At 40.6% G+C, this 25,328-nt stretch overlaps 1 protein-coding gene across 1 annotated transcript in view; it reads right to left on the bottom strand.

Annotated features, from left to right (window-relative positions):
• Nucleotides 1-15,055: 15,055 nt before the first annotated feature.
• Nucleotides 15,056-25,328, bottom strand: part of LOC144797941 (vomeronasal type-2 receptor 1-like) — a 34,309-nt gene continuing 24,036 nt past the window's right edge. Inside the window, exons 4-7 of the mRNA XM_078668745.1 lie at nucleotides 23,470-24,297; nucleotides 17,402-17,629; nucleotides 16,087-16,210; nucleotides 15,056-15,990 (exon numbers count right to left, since the gene is read on the bottom strand). Coding sequence (XP_078524871.1) covers nucleotides 15,056-15,990; nucleotides 16,087-16,210; nucleotides 17,402-17,629; nucleotides 23,470-24,297 — 2,115 coding nt within the window. The remainder of the gene's footprint in view (nucleotides 15,991-16,086; nucleotides 16,211-17,401; nucleotides 17,630-23,469; nucleotides 24,298-25,328) is intronic.

The raw sequence follows: 25,328 nt of genomic DNA, 5'->3' as shown, positions 1-25,328 counted from the left end.
TGCCCCTAAGTTCGGCGCACAGTCCAGCAGCTGACGCACCGCTGGACGAATATCCTGGATCGTGAACCTGACCTGCTCGAACTGCTAAGCATCAAGATTCGGGGGGTCGTGAGTATAAATTATTTGATGTGTTCCACAAAGCTACATTTTTTTTACTGAATAGCATGTTGCTGACACTCAGTGGTAAGTTATGTTTAGTTTATGTAGAAATATTAATATTATCTGATCCAGTTTCTAGTTTCTGCTCAGAGCTATCTATTCGTGCTCATCATTGGTGCTTGCTTTGACTTATTAATTATGAGGCCATTGAAGATAGTTCTCCAGTCAGTATAGTGAATCAGTGAAATCAGAGAGTAGCGCATTCTCTCTGTGACCTTGTTTGTGTAGCGCTTACAGTTCCAAGCCATTTCACAGTGATGTATAGTGTGCATCTATGCATTACAAAAAAAGGGAGACTGAGTTGATCCATCAAGGGGGATGAGAAAAGAGAATACAATCAAAGATCATGCAAAGATTAGGGCGGAATCTTGGGGTATTGGAATGGTGGTGCTGCGTTCCAGAATGGGAGTTGCTGCCTGGAGGCTGGTGTTGCCGGTGAGAAATAAAGTTTCTCTGACACTCTTACCTGCCGTCTTCCTTCCACATGGTGACGAGGATGGGATACAAACCCACTCGTGCAAAGCACAATGGATCCATTTTTTGTTCCATTCCGGTTATCCCTGCATTATCTTTTTTTTCAAATATTATATTGTGTTCTTGTTTGGTAGCTGGCTTTGTCCGTTCTCTCCTTTAGCCTCTAGTTCACTTATCTTCTGCCTTGTGGGTTCTCTTACCCTCTCACCTATACAACTTGTAGTAGCATAAGAGTAAGACTACGAATAACACATTTTGGTATGCTACTGTCTACCGTGAATATTGCAAGCCCAAGTAAGCTAGTATTACAAATAATACTCACCATGTTTGTTTGCTAAGAAGACTTTCTTTTCCTGCTCATGCTCTAACAATTGCGTTCACGAGTGAGTGGTCATTTTCATGGACCAACCCCCACCCCCCAATGTTGTGTAAAGGGGTGGATGGGTGAAAGGAGGGTTGGAAGAAAGGGTGGATACTGAATGGATGGAGAATGGATTGGAAATTGTGTTGAAAGACTGGATGAGAGATAATAAAGCTTGAGCATAGTGGATTTTTTTCCATGAATAAGCAAGGCAGCTCTTCTCATGAGGAACATGGTGCACATCTACTTTGATGACTTTTTTAAGTAGGGTTATTAATGCTATGATTCAAAGAAGGGGTATTTTTTTAACTCCCTTGACTCGCTGTCTTTGTTAAGTGAGCCTGATGTGTCCCACCCATCATTCATCAACTACCCTCCCCACCCATGACATTTTGCCACCTATGACCAAAGAGCAGCATAGTTCAATTTGTGACTTCAGTGTTGGCTATGCAATGTGCATCTGCTTCAGTTAATGCAGCATTTACATTGATTTCAATGCATTGCAAACCAAACACACATGGTGCGTTGTTACCCTTTGCCCACTCAGTCACCTCTTAGTACTTCACTCCTTCATTTTTTCCTAAGTTCTTCCGTCCCGGCCTCCCAAAAATTACAAAATCCATTCTTGGCATGTGCCACATTTTATTTTCTAACCATGTGATGTGAAGGGATTCCAGAATACATTTCATAGTTTCCCATAACTGATTTACTTTACATCTATTCAGATGTATCCCTTTCAACTTCGGTCGACTAGTACAGTGACTGCCAACGATGATGAATTAATGATCAGTGTAGAATCCCCTCCATTCTATTTAATAAAAGCTCTACCCTTTCCACCTAATCACTCTACGCTACCCTGCAGTAGAGTAAGTCAAGTTTTCTTTCATTGCTTACTGCCCAGTGTATGAATTTATTAGAAATAATATGTCATGGTGGGGAGGTCACCGACAAAAGTGTGAGTATACAATTTGATGTAAAGTTAGCTGTATGGAATACACTGTGACCAACGTGCCAAACACAATCTGTATAGCAGGTTCCTTTCCCTGTAGTACAGTCCATCATTTCCCCCAACATCTACTTACGACAGACAGGATAATATTCTGTAGTGCTACATGTATTTCTGCATTGTGAGATCATTGGGTGACGTGTGACTATATATGTGTTTTAACTGATTCCATTTTGAATGTACAACATATATGTACTCTTGCATGATTTCATTTCGTGCCTTCTTGCAGCTTCAGAGTGCAATGTTTACTTTCTTCTCAGCATCACCAGAGAGCAAAACAGCCTTGCTGGAACAGAACATGTGGGATGTGCATTTGAAAGCATGAGAGAGGAATGTACTTCATTCTATATCCAAAATATGGATCATTCTTCATGTGTGGGTCGGTAAATGGGGCTAGTGCGGACTATTGCTTAAAAAATCTTACAGCAAGTTGGTGTTGCTTTCAACACAGCTGCCCCACCAAGTATTTGATCTATTGGTGGTGTAAATCAAGCCACACCTCAATAAATCACACAGCCCGGGGGAAGAGGATTAGGGGTTTGATAGATGGGCTAGCACAAAATGTGAGTACCTGATGAAACTGACAAGCTGGCACTCGAGTCTCGAAGACTAATCTTATGGATTTGCTAAAAATGAAAAACAGCTGTGTGTGATGATGAACACAATTTTTTTTAGTCCAAGCTTTTTTTGGGGGAAAAATAATATATTTAGCAAGAAAACCTGCGTGTGGGAAGAAATATTTGCTTCTTAGGAAAATGTGAAGTTGATATGGACAAAATGGCTGAGTTTCGCAAAAACTGAAATTAGAATGATAATGCATGCAGAATTAAAAACATACATTGCTGATTATATTTCCCTGGTGCAAGGGGGCTGGATGGTATGGCTTTTCTTCCATGGATTACCTGGAGGCCCTTCATTGTCCATGTTGACAAAGTGTTTTAAAGCACAATCACTGGTACTTCTGATTAAGACCAGAGTCTTCAACAATCATAAAACTGCATCCAAACCTGTAATGTTGCTGTAATGTGAACAGTAGCTCTAGTTTCTTAGCCTTTGAGATGTGACAAGGATTAGTCCTGTTGCTTATGGGTTCTGCATACCTTTTCTTCTTTCTCAAGCACTTGAGACCAGATTATTAGTGATAACACATGACAGCAAACTGGATACCATAGTATTTGTACTGCTTGTAGGACCAAAGGCTTTTTAGAAAGTATTCATGGAAATTGTACTGACAAATGCTCCGTGTCATATGTGTTACTTTTGGGGTGAAGGAGACAGGCATCCTAAGCTCCTCTGGAAAGGAATTCACTTGTGTGGCACTCCAAATAAGTAATGGAAGGGGCTATAAGGGACCATTCCAAGTTGTCTTTCAACGTGGTTTAGCATATTTGAAAAGTATGCTGTAAACACTGGACTGTAGTCCCATTTTATTAGTGATTGTAAAACATTCAGCTTTATGACCATAATGGCCTAATATAAACAAACAAAACAGGTCCCTCCACCTCCCTGTTGAGTAGTAAAGGAAAGCCAAAAGTGTGCAGGGGCCTCTCACAGGAAGGCACCTCCGAATGCACCTCTCACTCATTATTTCACTATATGTGAACCTCTGCCAATCAGTATTCATGTACCAGTAGGTAAATTAGTAACATGTCCTGCACAGGTATTTACTGTCAAGCGCAAATTATATTTTGCACAGGAAATGAGCTTATTTCACAGCATATATAGTACTTTTTGCTCCATGTTGCTTCCTGGGGAAGTTACTTGGGTGTTACTTGGGCAGACCTGTGCAAACACTCATATTTTTGGATGCAAGGTCTGAAGCCTGATCTACTAAGAGATGCAGACTGGACTTTGCATCAAAAACCTAACACCTCCTTGAAGCAGCGACTAAAAGGAGAATTTTTTTAATTTCTCCACAATTCCACATCCTGCATGTGTATGGCAATGCACTGCACACATGCACTATGTGGAATGCTTAAAAGTTTGTCTAGGCATAGAATTGTGAGTGCATGCTTCTACTACAAATTATATTCTAGATGGCATGCACACCTATGTACCACTTTGCAATGGCTGTGCCTGGATCTAGGCAGCCTTTATCACCCAAAAGCGCAAATGTCACCATCAGTAGGCCAATGTTCATAATTGTCTCTCCGCCGCTTTCTCCCTCTTTCCAATGCGGTGCAGAAACTTTGGTTACAGCTCTGCATTGTGCTAGAAAATAATGAATCTACCACAGAGAGCCTTCTTGTGCTTAAAGTCCAGCTCCAAGCCTTTCAGTTCACCTCTGAGTGATCATAAAATACTAAACACTTCGCAATATACGCACTACAAACAAACTCTTTCAATGACTATCACAGATTTTTGGGGAGAGTAACAGACCATCTTTAAGTTAAAAACTATCCTACTAGATTCATCCAGTTTAGATAGGAAAACTGCAACAACAAAAAAGGAGATAGATTTGAACTACCACTCTTTGTAAATTATTGGTGTTAGAACTTGTAGTGATACAATAATTGGTAAGTACACAGTGAGTGAATTAAAAGCATAGTGAATGCAGAGACCCAGTTAGTGCAAGATAATGATATGAAAATGCAGCAAATGTAAAATCATAGAGAAAGACTGCTGGGTCAAACGACTCTGTGGTCTTTCAAGGAGTAACAAATGAAAAGTTGGGACCAAGGCATACAATGAAAGCAATAAAAAAAATCAAATCAAATGTATCCAAATCAGTTTGAGAGGTCACGGCAAGAGCTTCTTCGACTTTACACTTGACCCTAGCAAATGGTAACAGTAGCATTATTTGAATGAAACACCACGACCATGGACAATATCTGTATGCAAAGCTTATCGAGAAGTAAGAAAATACACATGCTTTCCTTACAAATCCTATTCTGCAAAGATTGTATATTATCTGGAGAACAGTTCCCTTGGAGAAGGAGGTAGCAGGACACAGAAGAAAGGAGAATTACTGAGCACCTTCATTGAGATCAGGTTGGGGATAGAGATCGCTTGGAAATTGTCTGCAGCAAAGTCAGTTGCAGCCTCTGACACATTGAAAAAGAATAATTACCATCATCAATACTTAAAGATTGCCAAGGAACAATTCTGAGTGTATTCCTGTTTCCCTCGGGATCTTTGTAGTGTCAAAGACAGTTAAGCATTTTGTGGAGAAAAGCAAACATCAAGGAAATAACAGATTTTAGCACTCTCATATTTAACTTTGTTAGTATTCAGAAAGGTACGAATATTCTCATATCGGTCCTGTTAATTAATGAGCTTAGTAATATAGGTCTGGGCTATCCAAGAAGCAGGGACACAGGGCTCCTTGAGATAGTTCACTAGGAATCACATGGTATTATTGGGCTTACCAAGGACCATAAGTTGTGTGATGCAATTAATATAGCATCTTCAGTGACTTTAGAGGTGACCTGCTTTTTCAGTAACGTATTCAAGCTCCAGTTTCCCAGTTAGCTTTTTTTTTTTTTTTTTTGAATTTTATATAGCGCGAACTTGAACCGAACCGAATCAGTTATCAGAGCGCTTTACATAGCACCAGTTACGTTACATGAGGACACACTTTCATTTTTTAGGCACAGGGAGATTAAGTGATTTGCCCAGAATCACAGGGGGTTTTTGGCGTCGTTACCGAGACTCGAACCGAGTTTCCGAGGTCGAGCGCCTTAGCCGTTAGGCCAACCCCTCTCCCCGAGCTTGTTGACTCTTCTATCATAATTCTCCATAGTGATTTTCAACTCCCAGCCTGTACAACAGGGCAGTCCAGTCTCCCAGCTTTTATTGAATGTCATAGATCTGGTAGCAAGATAGTTCATTTCTGAGGCCTGGTTGTGTGGTAAGCCCTTATTTCCCAGAAAAGTGGCTTGAGAGTAGGCCTGGGCGGTAAATTCCATTCCGCTTGCGGTATTTGGGTAATTTTGCGTTCCATAGAGAACGCGGAATTGCCAAACATTCCTCATTACGCGTCTTCCTGGAATTTTTTGCTTGTTCGCGCTTTCAAAATGCATGTTCGTGAGATATTTTCCCCGAGCATGCACACAGAGTTCGTGAACAGTAAAGAAGCATTGTGAACGGGCAGAACAAGCAATTCCTCGTATTTGCAGAACTCTATGTGCTCACGCAGATTTTTTACCTTTTGGCTGAGCTTTGTGTAGCTTGACTTCGCAAATTCAGCCCACCCCTACCTGAGACTGACTGCAATGTCCTACAGGGGGTCTTCTGGTCAATAATGGGGAGAGTTTTTTTTTTTACACCAATTGGTAGGATGAAGAATTTGTCAAATGTATTGTGAGCCCCTTGATGGTATGAAAATGTTTGCCCTTGACAGCCAAGGGGGGTGACATCAGAAAGACACTTTAGCTCAAATGAGCAGGCTTATCCCTTAATTTGAGCATCAAGCAATGGACATGAATATTAGCAACATATAGTTTAACAGCATTGCAGGGTTTACACGCACGCCACAGAGCACAGTCTGGCTGCCATGGCACAATAAGTTCTCAAACAAATGTATCTATTACCTCAAGATGAGCCTCAAATACCACCTTTTTTACTGTTCCACCTTAAGGAGGGGAGGATTATTCACCCAAGCAAATTTCTACATTGTTGAGTTACCCCAGAACAACAGGCAAGACTTACCGACACAGGAGAGGTTCGTCAAAGAACCACAGTTCCTGAGCTCTAAGTACCCCACTTGCATGATCCGGGACTAAAACATATGGTCTGTGATGTAATGTATTTGTCAAAATGCAAGTAGAGACTGAATACACTGAGTTTCATGTTGTGAGGTGAGGAGATTGCTGTCCAGAGTGGAAGCATAGCAGTGGCTGCTAGCAGAACTGTGGTTAATAACTGAACAAAATGGTTTAAACAGTATTAGAGGAGTCCTCTAATACAGCAGTGACAATCAGTAGGGATAACAACGCTAAAAATATTGGCAATGCAATTTAAAGGGCAGTAAGCATTGAAAGGAATATTGTTCCACAAGGATCTCAGAATACTCTAAAATTCCTGTTCATTGCATGCTGCTACTTTACACAGAAGTGCTTTGCATAGGTGTCTTAGGAATAGATTGTTTCATAAAATTTCTTACTAATGTGGTTGTGCATTTTTAAAGGAGACCATTCTTCCTTACCTGGGTTGCATGATGATGTTTTAAAAAGTTGTCATGAAAGAGGTGATGGAGCGCAAATGTTATCAAGGATTATAATCTGTACCTATGAATACAGCTATGTCTTTATGCCTCATACAATCTTTATTTTTAAAAATGCATGCCATCTTTATTTTTGACATTTAATCTATATGAATCTTTCTTTTTTTTTTTTTGCTTTTTTTTTTTTTTTTTTTCTTTTAATTTTCTTATCCTCATTTGCCACCTCGCCACCCATAACTTCAATCTTAAACCACCACTGGGCTTTTTATCTCATAGGCTGGTTTAGAGTAATGGGGCATAGACATCACCTATTCTTGAGTCTGGCCTTTCTCTGAACCGCCCCTCTTGGCCACCTGACTCAACAGGTGTGTCTTCCTCCATCTCTATTTTTCATCCTGGGGTGCCATGTACCAGCGAGATAGGCACGGGCTTAATCATCGGAAATTAACACAAAGTATTCAGCCAAAACATAAAAGGAAGGGTAACCAAAATCCTCGATTTCTCTTGGAATAGTCTAAGATATCAAGCTTAGCCATATACCTCATGGCTAAAATCCAATCCATTAAACTAGGACTAAGCGGTGAGACCCATAACTTGCATATCTCTCTGCGCGCCAACAACATAGCATAGAAAATAAGTCTAACATTATTACTCATAACTCTATTTTCTAAGTCATATCTCCCCGTAATAATTAATTCTGGGCTTACCTCAATGCGTTGGTTCAGAGATTTGGAGAGAGAACTACTTACATCTATCCAGAATTGCGTTATTTTTGGACAGGAGACAAACATATGCAAATCATCCACATTCGGAGCTTTACATTTCGGACACCCAACAATTCCACCAGCTTTGAATTTGGAAAGTCTATAAGGAGACCAATATGCCCTGTGGATGGTAAACAAGAGATTTCGCCTTAGGTTTGCAGGCTTAACAATACTATATAGCATAGACATAGTTACTTGCCATTGGTTTTCCGTCGCGATCCTTGGCAAGCTCTCCATCCACAGGGTCTCTGGCAAGACAAACGGTCCATCCTCCATTATTAATATCGTCCAATACCAAAAAGCAACTTCCTTTTTAAAGGTCTCTGTCTCCAACTTCAGCTCAAAATCATTTTCAGTCCCAATCTCTGTTTCCACATCATTAACCCAGCTTTGGATCTGCAAGTATTTATATTTTGAGAAAACCGGTCCCCACATTTGTTGGCATACACTCCATGGTATAAGTTTGCCATCTGAAAACAAGTCCTTCCACCTTTGCAAATCAGGCTCCTTTTTCAATTATAGTGCCAACGCATCTTTTGTCCAAGCTGGAGCACCGGGAGATTCCCAGATTGGAGCCATATGACTAAAATAGGGCAGTTTTACTACTTTTCTGATTTTCTACCATATCTCTGCCAAATCTCGCAAAATCTTGAGTCTCACCTTTTTAAAAAATTTAGGGTCTGAGAACTTATATAAAAAACCAAAATCGTTATATCCAGACCTTTTCAGCAAAGAACCAAACATTTCTCCAATCGGAGATTTAAATAGGGTACCCAACAGCATCCTACAGTTTTTTAAACAAAAGGCCCATGCATAAATTTGAATATCTGGGGCCGCCAACCCTCCTTTATTAAGTCTCCTCCTTAGTTTTTTCCATGAGATTCGAGAGCCTTTTGACGCCCAGATGAAAGATGTTATCATACTCTGTAGTTTAACCAGCCATTCCTTTTTAAAACCGAGTGGGATAGTCTCAAACAAAAAGGTAATTTTCGGTACAATCACCATTTTTACAAGATTAGATCGACCATATATAGAGAGAGGTAAATTCATCCATCCTTTTAGTGTAGCAGCAACTTCTTTTTTAATCCTATCAAAATTAGTTTTTGCTAGATCTTCAATCTTTTGTGTTATCCTAACCCCCAAGTATCTCATTTCTGTAGTTGTTTTCACATCCCCTGTATTAAGGTTCCAGGCCATAATTTCAGTCTTATCCTGATTTATCTGGTAACCTGAGATTTTTCCAAATTCCTTTGCTATTCTAACCAGATTTTCCAGGGAAAACAACAAATTCGAGGAATATACAATAATATCGTCTGCATAGAGCCCTAGTTTCTTACCGCTATATGTATCAAGCTATTTAGCATTCGCAAAGGCCGAAATTCTGCGAATTTCGGCCTTTGCGAATGCTAAATAGACAAATGGAATGTATCAAAGAAGTTTGATGCAAAATAAGGATTAGCAAAATTTGCTAATCCTTATTTTGCGATTGCACTTAAGGAATTGCAAATTTTGCGATTCCTTAAATGCAATGTATCAAACAAATATTATGGAAAAAATGCCATTAAGGATTAGCAAATTACCACCAACTTCTAGTTGGTGGTAATTTGCGAATTCTTATCAAAAAGCTTTTTTGAAAAAAAACACAGGTGCCATATGACGCCCATACATGCCCTTAGGGCATGTATGTGCGCCATATGCCCCCAAATGTCTTTTTCAGGGGTGCAGCAGGGTGTTCTTGAGACACCCCTGCACCCTTGAAAAAATTCCTAATTTGCGATTAGCTAATTGCTAATGCAAATTGCACTTTCATTCCTATGGGCCTCCTGGCCCATGGAAATGAATGGGTAATTTGCGATTAGCAAATTGCTAATCGCAAATTAGGAATGCTAAGGAATCGCTATTGAAAAGCGATTTTGTACATACATACCATTTTGCATTTCCTAAATAGCGATTCCTTAAAATTCGCTATTTAGGAAATGCAAAATGGTTTGTTGATACATATAGCGGTATGTCCAGTCCATAGACACAAAAGGGGGGATCTGTTCTGTGGCTCTGATTTTACAAGCAAAAGGCTCAATATATATGTTGAAAAGCACACCCTTGTCTGGTGCCCCGCATTACTTTAATAGGATGTGTGAGAGTGCCATTAACCAAAACACGCGATGTCGGTGAACAATACAAAGCAAAAAGAGATTGCGTGAATTTATCTCCCAAGTTAAGATATTGCAAGAGAGTTTTTAGATAAGTAAAGTTGACTCGATCAAAAGCCTTGGCAGCATCTAAGGCTATTACTGCCAAGGGGAGATCAAGATTAGAGGCCAGATCTATCATACCAATCAGTGAAAATGTTAATTCTTTTAGGTACCTTGCCTTAATGAAACCTCTTTGATCTTCGTGAATCAGTTTATGTGTAACTTTACCAAGTCTATCAGCCAAGATCTTTGAGAAGAATTTGTAATCACAATTTAAAAGCGAGATCGGTCTGTAGGCATCTAGACTCCTAGGGGACTTCCCTGGTTTAAGAATTAAAGTAATTATTGCCTCATTCCACGAACTAGGTATTTTTACTTCCCCTCTGAAAATTTTGTTGTATAATTGACATAATGTGGGAGCAATTACTTCACTTAACACTTTATATACCTCCCCTGGGAGGCCATCCGGGCCAGGGGCTTTCCCTCTTTTGCTCTCCTTGATGACTCTCAACACTTCATCTTGAGTGATTTCCTTATTCAACTCCTCCATATAATCATCAGAGAGTGGTTTCATCATAGATAGCCAACTTTCTATCTCTACTTCACTCGGACAGAGATCCTCTGTATAGACGTTTACAAAATGATCATAGAATGCTTGTACAATCTGCTTCCGCTCTGTTATAACTTCTCCTGAATTCGACTTCTTAGTTTCTTTTATTTGATTACGTACAAAGTCTTTCTTGGCTTTCCACGCTAGTAGCTTACCACAGCCCTCTCCATATGAAAAATGTGCCAGCTGACTAGCCTCCCACCTTTCTTTGACTCTTCGAGCAAGTACTGCCGTAAGTTCTATTTTTAAATCTAAAAGTCTATTCTTGACCCTCTCTCCGGAAATATTCCCTGCCTGTGCTATTTGACTACTTTCGCAATCTCGTATTTCTTTCTCCAAGTTAGTAATCAAATTTTTATACAGCCTCCGCTTCTTAGCCCCCTGAGCTCCCAATCTCCCTCTCATAAAAGCTTTACAAGTCTCCCAAACTATATCATCCTTCGCTGATCCAGCATTCACATCCAGAAAAACTCGTAACTCTTCGTTTAAGGCTTCTAAAAATTTGTCATCCGCTAAAATAGTTCTATCTAATCTCCAGACTGAGCTCCCCTCGTCTGCATCTAAACTAAAATTCAAACTCACAGCTGAGTGATCTGATAGATGTGCCCCTATATGTTCGACTTTCGTGACCCTTTCCTTTAGCCTAGTATCTACCAAAAAAAAATCTATCCGTGAACTATGTTTATATTTTTTATTGTGAAAAGTAAATCCTATCTGTTGTGGAGCTCTCCACCTCCATATATCACACAAACCTTGTTGTACCATTATCATCTTTATCTTAGCTGTCATTTTGCCATTTACTATTGCTCTGTCATTCCCAGTTCTATCCAACTTATAGTCCAAAACTGTATTGAAATCTCCAGCCATAATGATTTTACCAGAGAATTCTAATAATTCCACCTCAATTTTTTCTAATACTGTTGGGTCATCACCATTCGGGCCATAATACCCAACTAGTATAAAGGCTTCCCCTGCCAATCTTAACTTAACAATCACCCATCTTCCTCTTCTATCTGCTAATTTATTTTCGACCACAATGTCAATTCCTTTCCTGATCAGAATAGCCACCCCTTTAGTTACTAGATCTTGGGGAGTATAGATAGCATTAGCAATCCACTTTTGAGTACCGAAAATCTCCTTACTTTCAGTCTCCGTTAAATGCGTCTCTTGTATAATGATCACATGAGCAGAACAGTCTTCCAAATATTTCAATATTGATAATCTCCTCATTTTAACCCGGAGACCATTCACATTCCATGTGAGGAACCTTAGCTCCTTATTAGTTATCCCACTCATAAGAATTAACCCATGTTTCCTTTCTACTTATTTGGCAGTGAGGTAGCTCCTGAGGAATATTTTTCTTATTTTCTCCCTTGACCCCCCCCCTCCCCAACCCCTCCCCCACCCCTCCCCTTCCCCCAGAACCTACTTTCCCTTCCCCCCCTCCCATTCCCTCCCTGGAAAACCCAACCAAAACTCCCATGGCCTAGGCCAGTGGATGTCGCGATGGCGGTGCATCGTTTCTATTGTTTAGCTTTCTGTGGTCTATAATCTACTCTTCCTGAGAGCTATCCAGAAAGGCGTCTACTTCTTCTACTGTACGAAAGGTATACATCTTGTTTTGCCACATGACCTTCAGGAACGCAGGAAATTTCAATTGGGCCGTAGCCCCTATTTCTCTTAGAGGTAACAGTCGTTTTCCTAGTTCCCACTGTCTATTTGCTGTAGCAGGGGACAGATCAGACCTAATATCCACAGCGACTCCGTCAATCAGTATGACCTTTTTTTTTTAAGAGCAGCTGTCAAGATCTTTTCTTTTAGAGAATATGTCAGGAAATTAATCAAAATTTTTCTAGGTTTAGAACGATTTGGATTTAACCTGAATGGATCTCGATGTACTCTCTGAATGTCCCGCAACAACATTTCTTCTGTCTCTACTAGCGGCAGTTCTTTCTTTAATAACTGTACTACAAAACTTTTTATATCTGACCCCTCCTTTCCTTCGGGCACTTTTAGAATTTTTAAGTTGTTGCGTCTTTGCATGTTCTCCAACCTATCTATTCTTTCTTCAGATTCTTTGTCTCTAACAATTAAACTCTCAATTTCCTTACGATTATCCTGTATTTTTCCTTGCATGACTTTCATATCTGACTCAATTTCTCCTGTACGAATACTTAGTTTATCAATTTTGTCTTCCAGTAGTGTGCACTTAGTGCTTATACTTTCCTGGTTTCTTCTAGAGGCTTCGAAACCTAGATGAATATTGGAAAACATGGCGGCCGGCTAGGGAGCAGGTCGCGGATGTCTGGAGCCATGGCGGTGCTGATCTGAGCTAAAGGCTATAGCGGTGGTCTGGTGTAACTCTCAGGAAGGTGTCACTTACGTGGGAATCTCTGGAGATCGTTTCCGATCTTAAAACGAGCTACCGGGCGATTTTGGAGGCCGTTTGTCGGCCGTTTGTTGTCTCCTCGCAGCGTATGGCGGAGACCTCGGCTGTGCAGGTGGCTGAAAGTGAGGGGGAGGAGTCGCGTAATCCATCGGCTGGTTGCTGGGGGAGAGCGGCGCAAGGCATCGGCAGAGGACGCCGAATACTGGCAAAAATCGGGACCCCTACGTGTGGTGGACGAGGGCGAGGAGAAAAAAACCTTGCAAACTCCCCTTCTGTCCCATTACAGGCGAGAAGCGCTGTTGAAGTGGCTGCATTCACACGGGAAAAGGAGGTCATATCAACACAAGTAAGTAAAGGGGCAGAAGCGAAGGGGAAAGTAAGATATCAATTAAGGAGTAACAAACTTGGGGCTTTGAATAACCCTGATAACAGCGAATTTGCCTTGGGAAAACCAAAAACACTGCAAATACAAAAAAAAGACTTAAAAAAAAAGGGGACGGATAAAGAAGTAAATCTTAATAAAATTAAAGAATCCCCTCAAGAAAAAGCAAAAAGAAGAGGCAAAAAGGGGCTGGGCTTAATTTTTCAACGACTGCTTCACTTAATTCATATTTTAAACCAGTCCCAAAAATCTTGGTTTTGAAACCACATTCTACAGCTCAAACCCAATCATCTACTTGTGAGTTAGTGTTCCCTCTGCCTGAGTCTGTAGAGGTAGAAGTAGAACAGGATTGGTCTACTCTTTCGACTCCCAACCCTTTTCAAGTACTCGAAGTGGATATGGATTCAGATAAGGGTGGAATGCTTACTATAAATGCAGATATAACAGCAGAAGATTTATTAGTAGCTCCAGATGAACTGACTGTTGTAGAAAATGATGAGAGAGATGTGAGAGACGATATATTTGCAATGTCGAATAACATAATAAGTAGTGGACAAATGCTGATTACCACAGAAGGACCCGGAGTAGAACAACTCTCAATACAACAAGATAACCTAGCTACATCAGCTACATCAGCTATATCAGACTTGTCGGTTTTGGAGCTGCTAAGAAAACTAGAAAAAGATATTCATCTAGGTATATGAATCTTTCTTAATTGTTGTCCACAAGTTTAAAGGGGACATTCCTTGAGGGTCGTTATTATTTTCCCCATACAGAAAGGAGTCAGCTTTGGGGCAGAAGGATAGTCCAGTGGCTTGGTTCTCAAGTTCAGGTATTGTCTATTAGAGAAGCTCCAGGTTCTAGACGTAGACAAAGCTATATGCCAAAGGAACAATATAGACAATGTGAAGCATTGCTGAGGTTTCGCATTTCCTGGAAAGTGAAAAAATCCATTGATAGTCACAAAAGTCTCATGAAAACTCCACAGTACAAGAACAGAAGATGTAGAAACCTACTCCCCCACCACTGAGTTCTTACTAACAAGCAAGCCCACCATGCAAACTCCTTGACATACAAACAGTGTATCAATGTTGTTTGGGTCAGGAAATCAACACCCTCACCCTGGAACACTTGCTTACTAATTAGCACTTTAATGTAAAACTTGAAAAATTGGTGGCCTCCAGGAAGATTAGAATGTTGATTTAGGGCCTGTTTTAAAATTTGATGGACAGGTTACTCTATAATAATGCCAAAATATAAATTCCATAAATTCCTATTGGATTTATATTTCAGTGGATGGGATATCGGTCACCGTTTAGACAAAGTAACTCTTCCACTGAAATCTAAATCAGGCCCTTGGGGTCTACCCACAAATTGAGCGAGAAGTCCTTGATTTAATTTCATGGAAACTAATATTTCAATATTTCAAACAATTGTAGATTAGACTATAGGTTGACTGAAAAGAGTTTTATTACAAACAAAGGTACTATATGAACAAACTGCAATATTTATTACAGAGGGTAGAAATGTAGTGCATGATGTCAAACAAGGGATTTATTCTCCTACAGCACCTTCACCTGACATTTTTGGGGTTTTTCTGCCCGTCAGATGCTGCTTCGAGTTACATTCTGGTCTTAAAAGTATGATGTAACACTTGGGAAAAAATATGCTTGAGACTAACGCTAGTGTTGAAGAAAGAATTGCAAAAATCTCCATGGCCACCATATATTTTCCCTTAGTGCTGAAGTAAGCTGGAACAAATGATAGCCAAACGCTGAGGAAGGCAAGCATGCTGAAGGTGATGAATTGTGCTTCGTTGAAGCTGTCAGGAAGTTGTCTCGACAAAAAGGCCACCACAAAACTGATACTGGCCAGAAGCCCAAGGTATCCCAACATGCACCAGAAAGCAATTGCCGATCCCTCATTGCATTCTACTATCATTTTTCCCGGTTGAGCGATGACATTGTAGTCTGAGAAAGGGGGTGACAGAATCAGCCACAAAGCACACAGAAGAGCCTGAATGACTGTGCAGGCACCAATGACTGTATACGAAAGCTGGGGCCCAATCCATTGTGCCACGTTTATGTTGGGTTTGGTAGAATTGAAGGCAATGACCACCAAGATTGTTTTGGCCAAGATACAGGAGACACAAAGAGCAAAATTGATACCAAAAGCAACTTGACGGAGGAGGCATTTCTCTGGAGTGGGATAGCCAATGAAAGCCAATGAGCACAGAAAGCATAAGGAGAGGGAAAAAAGTAAGAGGTAGCTCAAAGAGCGGTTGTTGGCCTTGACAATGGGGGTGTTTCTGTAATTGATGAAGAGTACCAAAATCACAAAAGGGATAATTGAGAAAAAAATGCAAATTGTTGTCAAGATTACTCCTAAAGGTTCAGAATAGGAGAGGAATTCAATCTTCTTAGGAGTACAGAAGTCCCTGTTCATGTTCGGCCACAAATTCCAAGGGCATTTGGAACATTCAACAGAGTCTGAAAAAATAAACAGTAGATTATTTTAAATATTGGTATATGTCAAATTTTTAAAAACCAGCATACCCATTGCGGCTGCTATTCAACACTACCCACCAGTCTGATTAGAAATCTCCCCTTGAGGACAAGGGGCACAACGAAAGCAGCAGATAGGCTCTCCTTCTTTAGGCACTTTCCTGAATCCAGTGGGACAGCTGGGACTGCACACAGAGGCTGAGACCTTTCATAAAAAACAAACATTTCAAAGTTATTCAGACTTTGAAAACATACTTTGAATGAAATATATGAAGAGCATTTTGAACCCATTAGAAACAAAGTTTGTTTTCTGTGTTAATGTCTTAAAAAAGGATATTTTTACTCCCCTTATTTTGTAATCACCATCTAATAGTGTCTACTTTATTGTGCATGGTGAATCCCTAATCAATTTGCTCATCCTCTACCACAACAGAATCTATTGCACTCTTATTACTGCCTTCCATGGTGAGATGAAACTGCATGGTGAAACCAATAAGTCCGCAGTAGCTTAAGAAGAAAGAATAGAAAAATAAATAAATGACAGGTGGAATGCTTAGATGAATCCAAGCTACTGGTATTTACTCTCATCTGCATTCAAATTCATCATTTTCTGATCACTCTGCCACTACAGACAGAACCCAAACTTTTGAAAATCAGCTATAATTCTGTTCAATAGGAACAGACTTTCCAGACGTTCTAGGCCTCTTCACTTCCAACGGGGAATGCAGGCAAAATCAGACTGTTTTTGTGTCTTGTTGGGTCTTGCCAGTCAGATGGAGGTTGCCCAATGGAAAAATAGGCAGGGGACGCATGCCTGCACATACTTGTGAGCTCAGGTCACTTCATTAGTAAATACATAACAAATTGAGGGGTGGAATGAAATAATTAATCTCTGATACTCTTAATTACCATGGCGATGCTGTGCCATAGTTCTGAATCCGCACAGTTGGTTGTGCTCTCATAATTCAGATGGGATATGAATAGTAAATAAGGGCGGACTGTCCATTTGCGGGCTGATTTGCATATGGTTGGTCTTTGTAATGGTACAGACAAGCTAAAAGATTATGAACTAAATACACAGCCCAGAGAGAATATCTTTCCATCAGATTAACTGAAAAATTCTACTGATCATATTTTTGCATATTTAAGAAGATTCAGATTGACTGAAGCCACAAGGACTATCTGATGTTCAAATGAAAAGCTGATGATCTCAGTAACTTAACTACCAGATCAAACTTCTTTGAAAAGAATATTGTACGTAGAAAATGGTAAAGATAGGGCTTTCCGTGGCTCCTGCTCAAATGTATCATGTTAGCTGCCCAATTTCTGAAATCCACATCCATACGATCCCCTTGATCTATATAATGAAAATGTACCTGATTGTGGCATTTCTTACCTGTGGGACTCCAGCTGCCCACTGGATGGCAGTGACATTGATGAAAAGGCTTTTTTCATGAGAGGCACTAGAGTCATAGCTTCCAACCTTCACATACTTGAGGGTGCCCATGGCGCTGGGTTGCCAGTTTACAATATCATAGAGGGCCGGGATGTTACCGTTCTTATCAAAAAATATTTCATCTCCCATTTTATTATGAAAATGAACATTCTTGACATAATGAAGAAGCTAATTGGTGCAAAAAAGAGAACAATTGTGTGAATGCCTATTAAATTGTGAGACATACCGTTATTAATATTTGATAGGAAAAATGAGAATTGCTTTAGGTGGGGGATGAATTGCACAAGGCTTAAGTATATGTTTCATGCACATATTTAGAGAATTTCAATTGACTTCAGTCTGATGTCAGCAACACACTAATAAATATATTACATTTGCATTCTTCTCTTCTTCATAAAATGTTATTCCTTTATGCCTTGAGGTGCTTTAAACAAAGTCTAGATGGCTGATCACTTCATAAAGACTATTTGTCCCCTGTTACGTAGTGGTCATGTTGGACTGGTAAAAAGATGGATAGATTGCTTTCTGGTGAATTTTTAAATAAAAGGAAATCAATTTGTCAACAATATAGAGTACATGTACACTACAGATACAGAACTGGACTTTAGAGTAAATAGCTCCAAAATTTATATTATGATAACTGGGGCTGAACCAAAGACAAAATACACTTTTTATGCAGAAGGGCAAAAGTTGACTGGAACTTCAATGTTTTGTTACTTGGTATACTTTTTGATAACAAGAACTTGTGGACCCCAATGACAGTCAACAGATGTGCACAAATGGACAAGGCTATAAATGGGTTTGCTTATTTACAGAGGAATCTGGGGGCATATTACCAACAACTAGCGATAATTATCGCTATGTTGGCTTAGCGGCAATATTTTTATCGCCGAGCTGCGGCGACTTTTATCGCTTAGGAACCTTGCTATTATCAAGGTTTATCTCCTAAGCGATAAAAATCGGCCGAAATGCATGAATATCGCTGAAAAGTCAGCGATATTCATGCATTACCGAGCTAATGCTCTTAGCCATGTTATCCACCTACCATTGGATAACAAGGCTAAGAACTGCTCAGGGGCAGGTGTTAGCTTTTGGAGATATTCGCGCTTAGCGCAAATATCTCCAAAAGTTGGTAATAGGAGATAGCGATGTTAGCGACTGTTTCCAGTCTCTAACATCTTGGCACGCCCACTTTGCATGTCATTAGTGATAAATTTCACTGACATGCAAAGCGGGGCCCAAGATGGTCGCTATCTCCTACTAGCTGTCGCTAACTGGTGTTAGCGAAAGCTAGGTAATAGGGAGATAATTTTATCTCCGCTTTCTTGGCTTTTAAAGCCAAAAAAGTGGAGATAAACTCCCTTGATAATATGCCCCTAGGTTTTAAAGCGAAGAAGGAACTTCTTAACATAAACAGGAGCAAGGTTGTTGCTGTGGCCTCATACGGTGCAAGAGTATAGGGAATAGCCAGTACACACAATTTGCAAAAAGATAAGGACTCATTTTTAACTCCTTGACCGCGGCACAAACTCCGCCACGGTACTGGGCAAATAATGAGTGGGCGGGGTTCGGATGGCCCCCGGTCATCCTTCGCACACGCCCACTGTGACGTTGGATGGCTGGGGGCTGTCCGACGCATGGAAGGGGTTAAAGTCCATTCCTTCTCTTCCCCCAGCACGTCAAACTACGTAGCTCATTCGGAACTGGGTATGAGAACTGGGAAAGATCAGCTGGACTAAACTTTTCAGTATAAACCAATAGAAAAGAGAGAACTGGCACAGGCTATAAAACCATCTGTATAATTTTATAAAAATCAGATTCTTCAAGAGGGCTTGAAACCATATTTAACAGTGGCTTGTAACGATCAGCAGAGAATCATGTTAACCCGATTCAGGGTAAATACGCTCCTGTTGATGGGCTTTACAGACAATTGTCATTTTATGTCTGAACTATCATTATTTCGATGTGACAATATGTCCTCAATTACTAATTTGCACATTATATTCTTTTGTAAAAGTTATGTAATACAGAAGAAGAGATATATTTTATTGATTTTTAAAACTCTAAATTTTAGACAATGCGTCCCACTCTTTTATTCTTATTATAAATGCAAATCCCGCTTTTATGCTCTGCGATATCTTCCTATTTGTGGCAAGTTTTGAAGAACAGAAAAAGTTTGCGGGGTGCTACAATGTCGGAAAATTCATTGTAAAGATTAAATCTGGCCGATATAATGTATTTTATATATTTATAATATACATGAATTATGTTTTAATTGGTTTGAAAAACTGTTTTTACTGCATACTGTACTTTTATGTTACTGAAAAGTAACACATAAAGCTAATTGACTGACGGACCTTGTAATACATAGGCAAATCAAATGTACAGTTCCACCAAAGCCTTTCTGATGCCCCTCATCCATGTTCATATTTATTCTTGCACATTTTCACAACAAGAGGGCCTTCAGACCTTGTTCCAATTTGTCATACTATGATTGTACAGTGCAACTAAGCTGCTACCTCTTGATCTAATCTTTTGCACCATATTTCACCACATTTTCTGCTTTTTGCCAGGAATTGTTTATTATTTATGTGGTAAATGGCATCGCAAATTAGATGATGTTGTTTTATTGTATGTAATTTATAGATTACAAATCCAACTAAACATATGATTGATATTTTTTGATTAAGTATTGTTTTTCTGTTGGTGTTCTCATCCTGAGGAAATGGCCATTGGTGGTAGAAAAAGCATGCAAGTATGTAAAAAATATACATTAGGTCCTTAGTTAGCAATTACTACTATGATAGTTGTGATGGCCTCTATGAGATACCTCATTGGACTATGTGAAGCCTCAGACAATACATTTACTTACACATTTACATAGTTGTTAGAAAGTTAGATTTTATTGTCTCTTTTACTGTGTTTTGATGAAATTTCTTGCTACATTTTAAACTTTGGTTAGTATAATATCTTAGTTGTAATCAATAACATATCTCCACCAAAAACATGTTCTATGAATTTCATGGGTTTTGTAATGTTTTATGTACATTGATCTTTGCCATCAATTTGTAAACTGTAGTGTAGGTACTGTGTATAGGATGCGGCATTTGATCTTGCCCTTTGCTAAGTAGGCGAGCAAGTAGTACTTATGGTGGAAGAGTTGTACTGAAGATAGTAGCAAATGCATTTTACAATTTTCCAGCTCTCTGTCCTAGACAGAATAGTATATAGTACTTTACAGAGTCAGCTCTTGTCAATCCCAGTTGCTTGCTTTTTGTTGGTGACTTTTCTCCAAATGATGTGCTTGTCCCTCCCTTGGATCCTAACTTGTTTGTCTTTCCTTTTGATTGGGTAGGGTGTAGCCTTCCACTGCTGAAGTTGTGGAAATTCTGTGTTTTCTCATGTTTTTAAATGTCACTACATCTTTGGCACACCGTTGGAGTGCCTGTCTTGATTTTCTGAATGTGCTGCCATTACCCCATCTAACCCCTACCGCCATGCCTTCCAATTCTCCATGATGAAGTGTGGCAGCCTAGATGATTCCTGGAACATTCTTTTATACTAGCCCTCATCCTGATGTTTCTCTGTGGCACATCAGGTGCCAGATGGCAGCTTTGGTGATGCCATGAATGTTGTTGCATTGCACTATCTAGGCTTGCCCCTCCCCCCATGGGGGTATCTTCTATTGCCCAACGGGCATCAAGGCGCTTCTTGCCAATCCCTCCAGAATATCTGAACTTGACCAGATGACAGGGTCAATCATAAGGAAAAAGGCAGGTTTTGCTCTCCATACAGGCCGGATGGGGGCAGGGGGTAGGGTGTTCCAGAGCTTGGCCACCGCTAACGAAAAAGCTCTACCTCCCCATCCCTTCCTGCACACTCTTGGGGTGACCAATAAATTGTGACTTGCCAATCGGAGAAGTCTACTTTGAGAATACCACTCAAACATGGATTTGATTCCTCCCGGTCTTCACTGGAAAGTGCTTTGTGAACAGTACCTATGCCTTTGACATGCCCTTGAAGGTGATCCATATCTGTACAGGGAGCCAGTGAAATTCTTGCAGTCCTTTAGAGACGGACATTCATTTAGGGATGCCTAGAGTCAGTCTGGCTTCTCCATTTTGCATCAGTTGTAATTTAGCAAGAAGTGTCTTGTTGGTGTTCAGATACAGTGTGCAAGGCAATCCTAGATGTGATTATTGCCAGGTCCACCTCTTTCCATGCATGGGATGGAATAAAAGTGATAATCTTTCACAGGATTCTAATAATCCAGAAGCAGGACGACATTGTATGATTAACCTGAAGATCCAAGGAGTGGTCAACATCTAGCATGACTCCTAAATTTTTCTCTGAATTGGTAGGGTTGGGCAGTGCCCCCAAGCTGTTGAGCCACCATTTATGGTTCCATACAGATGCGTGAGTTTCAAACATCAATACTGTTCAACTTGAGGCAGCTCATGCTCATCCATGCAGCCATTGGCTTCATGCATTTGCTGAAGTTGAATGCTGTGGCTTCCATATCTTTAGAGATGGACACAATGATCTGTGTGTCGTGGGCATACTACAAAATCTGCAGACCATAGGAGCAGATCAGTATAGCTAGTGGCGTGATCAAGTTAAATAATGTGGGACTCAGGGAGGATGGCTAACTGCGACTGTTTTGTGACCGCAATTGCGGTTGCAAACGAGTCATACATACCTGGAGGACTCGCTATTAGGAAGGGATGCACTCGGGAACGCCCCTTCCTAATAGCGACTCGCTATTTCTATTTTGCAAGTTGCAAGTAATTTGAGACTCGCAAAATGGGAATTGTAGATTGCCAACTCGTTTTTTGTGGTCGCAAAGGGGTCTGAAACCCCTCTTCGACCGCAAAAAACAGCCATTCATCTGGCCCACAGATCAGTATAATCAGTGGCGTGATGTCCAAGTTGAATAATGTGGGACTCCGGGAGGATCCCTGAGTCCCATGTTATTCAATGTGTGCACCATACCACTGGCTCTACTGATCCACTCCTATGGTCTGCAGGTTGATTAAAGCAACAGCAGCAGCCAGCCATGTTAAAAGTACAGAAAACAATGAAAATATTATTTTCTATACTTTCAAGATGACCGCTGCCGCAACAACGTTCCACACATGAAGACACAACCCATGTTGCATCGCCCAGTGTGGTGACCATCTTGCTACTTTTTTTTTTATTGGTGTCTTTACTTTTAAAATGGGCAGTCAAACACTGGCAAAGCAGATTGCGTCCCTCACTCAACATTGGCAAAGCAAGGCAGATTAGCTTTGCCAGTATTTGTTTTCACTGTAATTCACAGAGAGAAGTTGTATTTCCCACCAAGAGTGAACGTCCCCTGATAGCATGCCTGCAAACAGAGTGTGCACTCAGTGACTAATGGGTCCTTTCTCCCTGTTTTGGTTTTGTGTAAACTCTTTAAGCATTGTTGAGACATTTATCACTATGTATCAGGGTGGAAATATTTTTGAAGACTGGGAACATATGTTGGCCTCAAATCTTTAATCGACACTTTGAATGCTATCAGCCTTCCAGAGCTAAAGATGTTGCCATGTGCATGGTTTTGTGATGTCCACAATCCAAGGGAAGGTTCCTGAACCTTGGCATAAAAATATCTGTGGCAGTGTGTAAGGATTAAATTCAGCATCTGCTGACTTGGTAGTAAAGTGCGTAACACATTTATGTTACAATAGTTACTTTTGAAGAATGTGCATAGGCTTCAAATGGTCATTTGGGCAAATTAAGAAAATTAATTGAAAAAAAGTTCAGCTGAGTGTGTGGGAGATGCCATGGCCTTTTCCTAATGGCTAATGTCAGAGACCAGGGAAAGTCAACATCTAAATATGTGGTTGTGCAGCATTCTTAGTGAAAAGGTGCTTGACTGTCTTTCCTTAAACTCCACATCATAAACTATTAAGGGTAAAATGTTGGCCTAGCATACAATGTCAGTAAAAAAAAATTCTAAAATGTATATGATTCAAAATGCCTACCTGCCATGGCTGGAAATTCATGATGTCTGCACAACTTCCCAGATGGAAAGGACCCTGCCTATGCCTGCAGGATGCAAGGTTCTTTAAAGCCAAAGCAATGGCATAGGCAGCATTGTAGACATTGTATGCACCTCCTAGGTTGTCGACATCATAGTAACTAGTCTTAAGATCATCCAGTTTTTCTGCTCCTGTGCATTGGTAGGCTTCATTTTTCAATGAGTCAATGCTTTCTTCAATTGACCATGTGCATCCAAATGCTTTTTCCCAAAAAATTCTAATAAGGGTATCATTTGGAAATCGTGAAGGGTGCAAATTGCTGAGGTGCTCTTCAAATCCTGTCATCTCCTTTTTATGGATTGCAAATCCAATAGTACCAGTGAGGATTTCTGAATACTTCTCTGCAGATATCAGAAGGGATGTGGACCATGATTCACTTGCAATCCAAATCTTACCAATCACTCTCTGTCTTACAATTTCATCAAGAACAGGGGCCAGCCCAGAGTCACTGGCAAAGAAAACAATTGCAATGGCTGAGGATTTCTTAATCATACGGACAAGGTGGAAAGCGTTCTTGTCAGCCTTGCTGATGATAATGCGCTCGGAAAAGGCAACACAAGCCCCAGCCTTGATCAGTTCTTCATGTAATATTTGAATACCCTGTTGGCCATAGTCGTTGTCTTCAGCCACCAGGCCTACCCATGTCCAACCAAAGTGTATCAGCATCTGTGCCAACCCACGGGACTGGAAGTCATCACTAGGGATGGTCCGAAAAAATGAAGGGAATTGATTTCGGTCACTCAGTAGGGGACTTGATGAAAAGTAACTGATCTGTGAAAGTAAGATTCAGAGAAGATTAGAAATGGCAAATTAGTAGACCAAGCCGAACGCCTCACTATCCTACATCATAGATTAAGTGGTTCTCACACCTCTCTGCACTGATCATGAGGAGCTCCATGTTGACCAAAAATGCTGTATATTGTAGCCCTTATCTCACTCGTAATACTCCTTTCCTGGTGAAATCCCTAGGCCTATGATAGTCCCCTCAAACACGAATTGCAAATAGGTCATTACAATGGAAAGTTTAATTTGACTCATAGTCCAGTGTACCTGCTATTTCATTCAGTTATGATGGACTGAAAGGGTATTTTTGCTACTTTCTGTTCTATTTAAAATTTGTCAGAGTGGTAGTCTTGTTTAGGAGTGGCAGATACATTAGTTTACACACAGTGGAGTCTCACCGCTCAGGTGTAAGTAGCCTAGGGTTCAGAGGCACATATGTCTGAAGTTCTCACTTTGGCACTGGGTTCATGCTCGGGCTGGACTGTTCCCATGAGGCACAGGGTAAGAGAGATTTGCATATGGCTGGGTCTGAACTGGGGTGGTGAAGTGGGCTAAAGAACGATGATGGTATCAACTCAGATCTGTGATTGGGGGTGAGTGTCTGAAAAGTTCAGTGCTCCGTCCATTATCTCCTTGTGTTTGCTTTGTTTGCCCTGAGTTGGCAGGGTATGCCCAGATGTGGGTCTCTGGCTCACCATACCACTGGATTCAAGCTAGCCTGGCTGATGTGGGGTGTTACCCCAAAGCCGGTCCCAGGATGCTTGTTTACGGCCCAGTGAGGACCTGGTTTGGGAGTTCAGGCTGGATTGTTCCCAAATATAATTATCTATGTGGCCTAACCAAATGTAAAAAGATTGAGCCAAAAAATGCAGGGACACATGTCTGATCTCTGCCACTGGCCGCTGCAAGCCCTCAGGGACTCAGGGGGATTAGGGTGTGCACATGGGAGGTACCTATGGTACCCCTCGCATTTCAAAGTACAACGTGGCAGGCACCGCCTGCCGCAATGGTAAAGATAC

Source organism: Lissotriton helveticus, chromosome 12 (genome assembly GCF_964261635.1).
Source record: "Lissotriton helveticus chromosome 12, aLisHel1.1, whole genome shotgun sequence".
In the NCBI taxonomy this organism is placed as follows: Eukaryota; Metazoa; Chordata; class Amphibia; order Caudata; family Salamandridae; genus Lissotriton; species Lissotriton helveticus.
Note: the sequence above shows the minus strand (reverse complement) of the source record. Positions and strands in the feature narration are given on the sequence as shown.